Source organism: Telmatherina bonti (assembly GCF_933228915.1).
Source record: "Telmatherina bonti genome assembly, chromosome: 22".
Lineage (NCBI taxonomy): Eukaryota > Metazoa > Chordata > Actinopteri > Atheriniformes > Telmatherinidae > Telmatherina > Telmatherina bonti.
In genome coordinates, this window is record NC_136631.1 from 2,919,964 (window position 1) to 2,933,531 (window position 13,568).

The following is a 13,568-nucleotide window of genomic DNA, read 5'->3' on the forward strand; positions in this document are numbered from 1 at the left end:
GCCGCTTTTGGCTTCGGTGTGAATGCTGTGTAAATACCGAAGCAAAGTCTGTGGTTCCATTTCCACCAGCAGGTCCAGCTCGGAGTGGGATGGACTCTGATCTCCGTTGTGTTTCCATAGCAACCGTATCTGGCAGGTGGCGAAGAAGGAACATAGCAATGGACGTGTCATAAACGTTCTCCATATTTTAAAACATGAATCTGTTCTGTTTTCAAACAGGAAGTGATGATTCTTTCCACCAATCAGCAGGCAGCAGAGTCCAGAGTGGTAAAAAATGGAAAAGTCCCAAAGGAGTGGTACCCTTCCAGGTTTAGCCAATGGAAACAGTAAATCGTGTCCGGATCGATTGTGACCAGCCCAGCTGGTGGACACATGGACTGGGTGACCGAGGTCTGACAACTGGACCTTGCTGTGAAGTCCTTCAGCCATCACCAGATAAAGATCCTCCATGGCATCACTTCCTCTCCTAACGAGACATTTTTTACTTGAATCAGCTAGAAATGATAAATATGTGTCATCACCAGACAGTTTCTGTTTCTATCAAACATAACGGTGAATGAGCCGCATCCTCACATCTTCAGCCGGCACGGTGCTTCCAGCCGCGCCGCGCCTGAAAGATGGAACTTTAGCTCAGAAGGCACTTTCAGAACTGAATCCTTTAAAAGCTTTCCCAGCTTCAGTTCTGCTCCTGCCAAGGAGCTGCGACGGAGCCGAACAGGCCAAGAAATCACCAACCGGAAGTCACCTGAAGCCACGCTGCAGCGAAACACAGGTTCTGATGAACGCTGACAGGAACAAGATCCAGGACTCCAGCCATCAGAACCTCCAGACCAGGTGGGGATTGGATTTAAACCAAAGTCTGGAGCCAAGACGATGAAACCGGCCTGCGGCCGTTTCCCAGCCGGACTGGGGGAAATCAGTTCCACCTGAGCAGCTGCAGGTCTGAATAAGCTGGAAAGAAAGTCTGGGTCTGTAAAGAGAACTGGATTGTGTTGCATGTTGGAGAAGCCGGATCACCTCATTAAGCTGCAGACCTGGGAAAATCTGGTGAGAAGGTCTTTTAACTGGCTTTCTTTAAATGGGTTTGTATTAAATAATCTAAACGGAGGTGTTGAATTTCTGCTGCAGCTTGGACGACTTCCAGGTTCAGAAACTGGCAGTAGAGTCCAAACGTGACACTGTCTGGAGCTGCTTTCAGCGAGTCAGCAAGCTAATCATCCACATCCGCTAAAGCAGAAATCATTTCACCCTGGAGGAGCCGTTTGGGGGGATTTACCGCCTAATTCCCAGCTTGGAGGCAGAGTTTGACGCAGCTGGAAATCTTCTGAGGAAGGCAGGACTTCCCTTCAACATTTGCAAGACAGAGCAAAGCTTTCCAGAGAAACTCGCACGACATCTGGGCGAGTTTGGCAGGAAGAATGTGGAAAAGTGTCTTCACTGGGAGCTGATTTTATAGGCTGGAGGAGACTAAAAGTCAGCTTTTTGTTTGTCGGAGTAAAGGCCGCCTGAGCTGCAAGCCACACGGTGCAGAGAAGTCCTGCCGGAGTCGGGAGTCTCAGGATGCATTTTCTGCTGAAAAGCCACTTTGAATCGACTTGAGTCAGTCTGAGGAACATGCAGAAGGAAGCCCAGCTGTTCCTGTGGACGCCGCTTCACCACACAGGAAGGGAAAAGTGCAGAAAACCCAAAAACTCCATAAAAATATTGAAATCTTCATGAAAGAATGAAAAAATGATTCATTTAAAAATATTTCTAAATGAAAAATTGCCCTTTTCCCCGTTTCTTTTGCAAATCAGGCGAAACATGATTATAGCAGCAACAGCTGGTGTGACGGCAGACCAGCGGTTCGTCTGCACATCCAGACCGTCATTCTCATAAGGACAAAGGCACACGCCCTTTCTGCTTGTCTTTCGCTACTCCTACCGCCTCCCGTAACTCTGCTCCAGCCACTGGCGCACATCCTTCAGGTTGTAAAAAAACGGTCCCTTCCCGCCCAGGTAGGCAATCTTTCTTTGGTGCACGATGCACACGCGTTCGTTGGCCACGCCGTAAGCAACGTTAGCGTTGTTGTCCATGCAGTCGGCCACCAGCTGGCACTGCGGCGGCAGGGAAAAGTGCTCGATCAGCTGCCGGGCCGCTCCCATCCTCTCCTCCAGGTTCTGGTGTTTCCGGAAGCTGAAAGAGCAAGGGCCCATTTTCGGGGCCACCCAGCCGTCGGACGGGTGGGCCTCGTCAATATACACTAACAGGAAGTCGGCCACATCGCTGAAGTCCTCCACAAGCTGCCGGAAAGATGGCAGGTGGCTGATGAAGGGGGGTCAGGTGGCAGAGCCAAAGTTGACCACCAGGGGGCGGTCTGATGACTCAAAATCCAGAAGGCGACACTCGTCCAGAGTCTGGGTCCTGGTCCCTCGAGGGCCGTTAATCCCATTACTGATCCCACCAGTCCGCCGAGGCCCATCAAGGACCTTCACCACCTTGGAGTTTGGTGCTTCGCAGCCAAGTTTCACCTGAAGAAGAAAGAAAACATTTACTCTCCAACTTCTATGATAACATCCTTCTACGGATGCTGGGACTAAAGGAACCGGATCAGACTGGTTTCAGTCATGTTTATTGTTCCTCCAATGCCAGAGTGAGATGTGGACTTCTGCAGGTTCTGGACCTGGGTTTCCATTAGGTCATGAGCAGGAGCACTTTCTGCTATATGCAGATGACACCCAGTTATACTTCCATAAAGACATATGAAACCATCCATCATCCATCCATCTACCATCCATCTACCATCCATCCGTCCATCATCCATCCATCATCCATCCATCTACCATCCATCTACCATCCATCCGTCCATCATCCATCCATCCGTCCATCCATCTACCATCCATCTACCATCCATCCGTCCATCATCCATCCATCCGTCCATCATCCATCCATCATCCATCCATCCGTCCATCATCCATCCATCATCCATCCATCTACCATCCATCTACCATCCATCCGTCCATCATCCATCCATCATCCATCCATCCGTCCATCATCCATCCATCATCCATCCATCTACCATCCATCTACCATCCATCCGTCCATCATCCATCCATCATCCATCCATCATCCATCCATCCGTCCATCATCCATCCATCTACCATCCATCCGTCCATCATCCATCCATTATCCATCCATCTACCATCCATCTACCATCCATCCATCCATCTACCATCCATCTACCATCCATCCGTCCATCATCCATCCATCATCCATCCATCATCCATCCATCCGTCCATCATCCATCCATCTACCATCCATCCGTCCATCATCCATCCATCATCCATCCATCTACCATCCATCTACCATCCATCCATCCATCATCCATCCATCTACCATCCATCCATCCATCATCCATCCATCATCCATCCATCTACCATCCATATCCATCTACCATCCATCCGTCCATCATCCATCCATCATCCATCCATCTACCATCCATCCGTCCATCATCCATCCATCTACCATCCATCCGTCCATCATCCATCCATCATCCATCCATCTACCATCCATCCGTCCATCATCCATCCATCATCCATCCATCTACCATCCATCATCCATCCATCTACCATCCATCCGTCCATCATCCATCCATCATCCATCCATCTACCATCCATCTACCATCCATCCGTCCATCATCCATCCATCATCCATCCATCTACCATCCATCATCCATCCATCCATCTACCATCCATCCGTCCATCATCCATCCATCATCCATCCATCCGTCCATCATCCATCCATCATCCATCCATCTACCATCCATCCGTCCATCATCCATCCATCATCCATCCATCCGTCCATCATCCATCCATCATCCATCCATCTACCATCCATCCGTCCATCATCCATCCATCATCCATCCATCTACCATCCATCCGTCCATCATCCATCCATCATCCATCCATCTACCATCCATCTACCATCCATCCATCTACCATCCATCCGCCCATCATCCATCCATCTACCATCCATCTACCATCCATCCGACCATCATCCATCCATCATCCATCCATCTACCATCCATCCGTCCATCATCCATCCATCATCCATCCATCCGTCCATCATCCATCCATCATCCATCCATCTACCATCCATCCGTCCATCATCCATCCATCATCCATCCATCTACCATCCATCCGTCCATCATCCATCCATCATCCATCCATCATCCATCCATCTACCATCCATCCATCCATCATCCATCCATCTACCATCCATCTACCATCCATCCATCCATCATCCATCCATCTACCATCCATCCGTCCATCATCCATCCATCATCCATCCATCTACCATCCATCTACCATCCATCCATCCATCATCCATCCATCTACCATCCATCTACCATCCATCCATCCGTCCATCATCCATCCATCATCCATCCATCTACCATCCATCCGTCCATCATCCATCCATCATCCATCCATCTACCATCCATCCATCCATCCATCTACCATCCATCCATCCGTCCATCATCCATCCATCATCCATCCATCTACCATCCATCCGTCCATCCATCCATCCATCATCCATCCATCTAACATCCATCTACCATCCATCCATCCGTCCATCATCCATCCATCATCCATCCATCTACCATCCATCCGTCCATCATCCGTCCATATACCATCCATCATCCATCCATCTACCATCCATCCGTCCATCATCCATCCATCCATCTACCATCCATCCGTCCATCCATCCATCCATCATCCATCCATCTACCATCCATCTACCATCCATCCATCCGTCCATCATCCATCCATCATCCATCCATCTACCATCCATCCATCCATCCATCTACCATCCATCCATCCGTCCATCATCCATCCATCATCCATCCATCTACCATCCATCATCCATCCATCTACCATCCATCTACCATCCATTTACCATCCATCTGTCCATCATGCATCCATCATCCATCCATCTACCATCCATCTACCATCCATCCATCCGTCCATCATCCATCCATCATCCATCCATCTACCATCCATCCGTCCATCATCCATCCATCTACCATCAATCCGTCCATCATCCATCCATCATCCATCCATCTATCATCCATCCGTCCATCATCCATCGATCATCCATCCATCTACCATCCATCCGTCCATCATCCATCCATCATCCATCCATCTACCATCCATCTACCATCCATCCATCTGTCCATCATCCATCCATCATCCATCCATCTACCATCCATCCATCCATCCATCTACCATCCATCCATCCATCTACCATCCATCTACCATCCATTTACCATCCACCCATCCATCATCCATCCATCATCCATCCATCATCCATCCATCTACCATCCATCTACCATCCATCCATCCGTCCATCATCCATCCGTCCATCATCCATCCATCATCCATCCATCTACCATCCATCTACAATCCATCCATCCGTCCATCATCCATCCATCATCCATCCATCTACCATCCATCCGTCCATCATCCATCAATCTACCATCAATCCGTCCATCATCCATCCATCATCCATCCATCTACCATCCATCCGTCCATCATCCATCCATCTACCATCCATCTACCATCCATCCGTCCATCATCCATCCATCATCCATCCATCTACCATCCATCTACCATCCATCCATCCATCCATCATCCATCCATCATCCATCCATCTACCATCCATCTACCATCCATCCATCCATCCATCCGTCCATCATCCATCCATCATCCATCCATCTACCATCCATCCATCCGTCCATCCATCCGTCCATCATCCATCCATCATCCATCCATCTACCATCCATCTACCATCCATCCATCCGTCCATCATCAGTCCATCATCCATCCATCTACCATCCATCTACCATCCATCCATCCGTCCATCATCCATCCATCATCCATCCATCTACCATCCATCCATCCGTCCATCATCCATCCATCTACCATCCATTCATCCATCCATCCATCCGTCCATCCGTCCATCATCCATCCATCTACCATCCATCTACCATCCATCCATCCGTCCATCATCCATCCATCATCCATCCATCTACCATCCATCTATCATCCATCCATCCGTCCATCATCCATCCATCATCCATCCATCGACCATCCATCCATCCGTCCATCTACCATCCATCTATCCATCCATCCATCCATCCATCATCTATCCATCTACCATCCATCCATCCATCATCTATCCATCTACCATCCATCCATCCATCCATCCATCCATCTACCATCCATCCATCCATCCATCCATCCATCCATCCATCATCCATCCATCTACAATCCATCCATCCATCCATCCATCTACCATCCATCCATCCATCTACCATCCATCCATCCATCCATCTACCATCAATCCATCCATCCATCCATTCATCTACCATCCATCCATCCATCATCCATCCACCATCCATCCATCCATCCATCCATCATGCATCCATCTACCATCCATTTACCATCCATCCATCCATCCATCCATCCATCCATCTACCATCCATCCATCCGTCCATCATCCATCCATCTACCATCCATCTACCATCCATCCATCCATTCATCCGTCCATCATCCATCCATCTACAATCCATCTACCATCCATACATCCATCCATCTACCATCAATCCATCCATCCATCCATCCATCCATCCATCCATCCATCCATCTACCATCCTCTACCATCCATCTACCATCCATCAATCCATCCATCCATCCATCATACATCCATCAATCCATCCATCCATCCATCCATCTACCTACCATACATCCATCCATCCATCCATCCATCTACCATCCACCCATCCGTCATCCATCCATCTACCATCCATCGGTCCATCATCCATCCAGCTACCATCCATCGATCCATCCATCCATCCATCCATCCATCCATCCATCCAACTATCCATCCATCTACCATCCATCTACCATCCATCTATCCATCCATTCATCCATCCATCTACCATCCATCTACCATCCATCCATCCATCCATCTACCATCCATCCATCATCCATCTACCATCCATCTACCATCCATCCATCCATCCATCCATCCATCCATCTACCATCCATCAATCCATCCATCTACCATCCATCTACCATCCATCCATCTACCATCCATCCATCCATCCATCCATCCATCTACCATTCATCTACCATCCATCCATCCATCTACCATCCATCAATCCATCCATCTACCATCCATCCATCCATCATCCATCCATCTACCATCCATCCATCCATCCGTCCATCATCCAAGCATCTACCATCCATCTACCATCCATCCATCCATCTATCCATCTACCATCCATCCATCCATCCATCCATCTACCATCCATCCATCCATCCATCCATCTACCATCCAACCATCCATCCATCCATCTACCATCCAACCATCAATCCATCCATCCATCCATCCATCATCCATCCATCTACCATCCGTCCATCCATCCATCCATCATCTATCCATCTACCATCCATCCATCCATCCATCTACCATCCATCCATCCATCCATCTACCATCCATCCATCCATCATCCATCCATCTACCATCCATCCGTCCATCATCCATCCATCATCCATCCATCTACCATCCATCTACCATCCATCCATCCATCATCCATCCATCTACCATCCATCCGTCCATCATCCATCCATCATCCATCCATCTACCATCCATCTACCATCCATCCATCCATCATCCATCCATCTACCATCCATCTACCATCCATCCATCCGTCCATCATCCATCCATCATCCATCCATCTACCATCCATCCGTCCATCATCCATCCATCATCCATCCATCTACCATCCATCCATCCATCCATCTACCATCCATCCATCCGTCCATCATCCATCCATCATCCATCCATCTACCATCCATCCGTCCATCCATCCATCCATCATCCATCCATCTAACATCCATCTACCATCCATCCATCCGTCCATCATCCATCCATCATCCATCCATCTACCATCCATCCGTCCATCATCCGTCCATATACCATCCATCATCCATCCATCTACCATCCATCCATCCATCCATCTACCATCCATCCATCCGTCCATCATCCATCCATCATCCATCCATCTACCATCCATCATCCATCCATCTACCATCCATCTACCATCCATTTACCATCCATCTGTCCATCATGCATCCATCATCCATCCATCTACCATCCATCTACCATCCATCCATCCGTCCATCATCCATCCATCATCCATCCATCTACCATCCATCCGTCCATCATCCATCCATCTACCATCAATCCGTCCATCATCCATCCATCATCCATCCATCTATCATCCATCCGTCCATCATCCATCGATCATCCATCCATCTACCATCCATCCGTCCATCATCCATCCATCATCCATCCATCTACCATCCATCTACCATCCATCCATCTGTCCATCATCCATCCATCATCCATCCATCTACCATCCATCCATCCATCCATCTACCATCCATCCATCCATCTACCATCCATCTACCATCCATTTACCATCCACCCATCCATCATCCATCCATCATCCATCCATCATCCATCCATCTACCATCCATCTACCATCCATCCATCCGTCCATCATCCATCCGTCCATCATCCATCCATCATCCATCCATCTACCATCCATCTACAATCCATCCATCCGTCCATCATCCATCCATCATCCATCCATCTACCATCCATCCGTCCATCATCCATCAATCTACCATCAATCCGTCCATCATCCATCCATCATCCATCCATCTACCATCCATCCGTCCATCATCCATCCATCTACCATCCATCTACCATCCATCCGTCCATCATCCATCCATCATCCATCCATCTACCATCCATCTACCATCCATCCATCCATCCATCATCCATCCATCATCCATCCATCTACCATCCATCTACCATCCATCCATCCATCCATCCGTCCATCATCCATCCATCATCCATCCATCTACCATCCATCCATCCGTCCATCCATCCGTCCATCATCCATCCATCATCCATCCATCTACCATCCATCTACCATCCATCCATCCGTCCATCATCAGTCCATCATCCATCCATCTACCATCCATCTACCATCCATCCATCCGTCCATCATCCATCCATCATCCATCCATCTACCATCCATCCATCCGTCCATCATCCATCCATCTACCATCCATTCATCCATCCATCCATCCGTCCATCCGTCCATCATCCATCCATCTACCATCCATCTACCATCCATCCATCCGTCCATCATCCATCCATCATCCATCCATCTACCATCCATCTATCATCCATCCATCCGTCCATCATCCATCCATCATCCATCCATCGACCATCCATCCATCCGTCCATCTACCATCCATCTATCCATCCATCCATCCATCCATCATCTATCCATCTACCATCCATCCATCCATCATCTATCCATCTACCATCCATCCATCCATCCATCCATCCATCTACCATCCATCCATCCATCCATCCATCCATCCATCCATCATCCATCCATCTACAATCCATCCATCCATCCATCCATCCATCTACCATCCATCCATCCATCTACCATCCATCCATCCATCCATCTACCATCAATCCATCCATCCATCCATTCATCTACCATCCATCCATCCATCATCCATCCACCATCCATCCATCCATCCATCCATCATGCATCCATCTACCATCCATTTACCATCCATCCATCCATCCATCCATCCATCCATCTACCATCCATCCATCCGTCCATCATCCATCCATCTACCATCCATCTACCATCCATCCATCCATTCATCCGTCCATCATCCATCCATCTACAATCCATCTACCATCCATACATCCATCCATCTACCATCAATCCATCCATCCATCCATCCATCCATCCATCCATCCATCCATCTACCATCCTCTACCATCCATCTACCATCCATCAATCCATCCATCCATCCATCATACATCCATCAATCCATCCATCCATCCATCCATCTACCTACCATACATCCATCCATCCATCCATCCATCTACCATCCACCCATCCGTCATCCATCCATCTACCATCCATCGGTCCATCATCCATCCAGCTACCATCCATCGATCCATCCATCCATCCATCCATCCATCCATCCATCCAACTATCCATCCATCTACCATCCATCTACCATCCATCTATCCATCCATTCATCCATCCATCTACCATCCATCTACCATCCATCCATCCATCCATCTACCATCCATCCATCATCCATCTACCATCCATCTACCATCCATCCATCCATCCATCTACCATCCATCAATCCATCCATCTACCATCCATCTACCATCCATCCATCTACCATCCATCCATCCATCCATCCATCCATCTACCATTCATCTACCATCCATCCATCCATCTACCATCCATCAATCCATCCATCTACCATCCATCCATCCATCATCCATCCATCTACCATCCATCCATCCATCCGTCCATCATCCAAGCATCTACCATCCATCTACCATCCATCCATCCATCTATCCATCTACCATCCATCCATCCATCCATCCATCTACCATCCATCCATCCATCCATCCATCTACCATCCAACCATCCATCCATCCATCTACCATCCAACCATCAATCCATCCATCCATCCATCCATCATCCATCCATCTACCATCCGTCCATCCATCCATCCATCATCTATCCATCTACCATCCATCCATCCATCCATCTACCATCCATCCATCCATCCATCTACCATCCATCCATCCATCATCCATCCATCTACCATCCATCCGTCCATCATCCATCCATCATCCATCCATCTACCATCCATCTACCATCCATCCATCCATCATCCATCCATCTACCATCCATCCGTCCATCATCCATCCATCATCCATCCATCTACCATCCATCTACCATCCATCCATCCATCATCCATCCATCTACCATCCATCTACCATCCATCCATCCGTCCATCATCCATCCATCATCCATCCATCTACCATCCATCCGTCCATCATCCATCCATCATCCATCCATCTACCATCCATCCATCCATCCATCTACCATCCATCCATCCGTCCATCATCCATCCATCATCCATCCATCTACCATCCATCCGTCCATCCATCCATCCATCATCCATCCATCTAACATCCATCTACCATCCATCCATCCGTCCATCATCCATCCATCATCCATCCATCTACCATCCATCCGTCCATCATCCGTCCATATACCATCCATCATCCATCCATCTACCATCCATCCGTCCATCATCCATCCATCCATCTACCATCCATCCGTCCATCCATCCATCCATCATCCATCCATCTACCATCCATCTACCATCCATCCATCCGTCCATCATCCATCCATCATCCATCCATCTACCATCCATCCATCCATCCATCTACCATCCATCCATCCGTCCATCATCCATCCATCATCCATCCATCTACCATCCATCATCCATCCATCTACCATCCATCTACCATCCATTTACCATCCATCTGTCCATCATGCATCCATCATCCATCCATCTACCATCCATCTACCATCCATCCATCCGTCCATCATCCATCCATCATCCATCCATCCATCCATCCATCCGTCCATCATCCAAGCATCTACCATCCATCTACCATCCATCCGTCCATCTATCCATCTACCATCCATCCATCCATCCATCTACCATCCAAACATCCATCCATCCATCTACCATCCAACCATCCATCCATCCATCCATCCATCCATCCATCCATCATCCATCCATCTACCATCCGTCCATCCATCCATCCATCCATCATCTATCCATCTACCATCCATCCACCCATCCATCTACCATCCATCCATCCATCCATCCATCCATCATCCATCCATTTACCATCCGTCCATCCATCCATCCATCCATCATCCATCAATCTACCATCGGTCCATCCATCTATCCATCCATCATCCATCCATCTGCCCTCCATCCACCATCCATCCATCCATCCATCCATCCATCCATCTACCATCCAACCATCCATCCATCCATCCATCCATCCATCTATCCATCTACCATCCAACCATCCATCCATCCATCTATCAATCTACCATCCATCCATCCATCCATCTACCATCCAACCATCCATCCATCCATCCATCCATCTACCATCCATCCATCCGTCCAGCATCCATCCATCATCCATCCATTCATCCATCCATCTACCATCCAACCATCCATCCATCGTTCCATCTACCATCCATCCATCCATCCATCCATCCATCCATCCATCTACCATCCATCCATCCATCCATCTACCATCCATCTACCATCCATCCATCCATCTACCATCCTTCCATCCATCATCCATCCATCTACCATCCATCCATCCATCATCCATCCATCTACCATCCATCCATCCATCCATCCGTCCATCATCCAAGCATCTACCATCCATCTACCATCCATCCATCCATCTATCCATCTACCATCCATCCATCCATCCATCCATCTACCATCCAACCATCCATCCATCCATCTACCATCCAACCATCCATCCAACCATCCATCCATCCATCCATCCATCCATCATCCATCCATCTACCATCCGTCCATCCATCCATCCATCCATCCATCCATCATCTATCCATCTACCATCCATCCACCCATCCATCTACCATCCATCCATCCATCCATCCATCCATCATCCATCCATTTACCATCCGTCCATCCATCCATCCATCCATCTACCATCGGTCCATCCATCCATCCATCCATCATCCATCCATCTACCATCCATCCATCCATCCATCCATCTACCATCCAACCATCCATCCATCCATCCATCCATCCATCTATCCATCTACCATCCATCCATCCATGCATCCATCCATCCATCCATCCATCTACCATCCAACCATCCATCCATCCATCTATCAATCTACCATCCATCCATCCATCCATCCATCTACCATCCAACCATCCATCCATCCATCCATCCATCTACCATCCATCCATCCGTCCATCATCCATCCATCATCCATCCATCCATCCATCCATCCATCCAACCATCCATCCATCCATCCATCTACCATCCATCTACCATCCATCCATCCATCTACCATCCATCCATCCATCCATCCATCCATCCATCCATCCATCCATCCATCCATCTACCATCCAACCATCCATCCATCCATCCATCTACCATCCATCTACCATCCATCCATCCATCTACCATCCATCCATCCATCCATCCATCCATCCACCATCCATCTACCATCCATCCATCCATCTACCATCCATCCATCCGTCCATCATCCATCCATCATCCATCCATCCATCCATCCATCCAACCATCCATCCATCCATCCATCCATCCATCCATCTACCATCCATCCATCCATCTACCATCCATCCATCCATCCATCTACCATCCATCTACCATCCATCCATCCATCCATCCATCTACCATCCTTCCATCCATCATCCATCCATCCATCCATCCATCCATCCGTCCATCATCCATCCATCTACCATCCGTCCATCCATCTACCATCCATCAATCTACCATCCTCTACCATC

General features: G+C 48.2%; 1 protein-coding gene across 1 annotated transcript in view; it reads right to left on the reverse strand.

Moving 5' to 3' along the window:
- Positions 1 to 845: 845 nt before the first annotated feature.
- The window catches only part of dio2 (iodothyronine deiodinase 2), a 72,270-nt gene continuing 59,547 nt past the window's right edge, over positions 846 to 13,568 (reverse strand). The window contains exon 2 of the mRNA XM_079261780.1: positions 846 to 2,510. Within this exon, the coding sequence (XP_079117906.1) occupies positions 1,920 to 2,510 (591 nt within the window). The 3' untranslated portion in view covers positions 846 to 1,919. The remainder of the gene's footprint in view (positions 2,511 to 13,568) is intronic.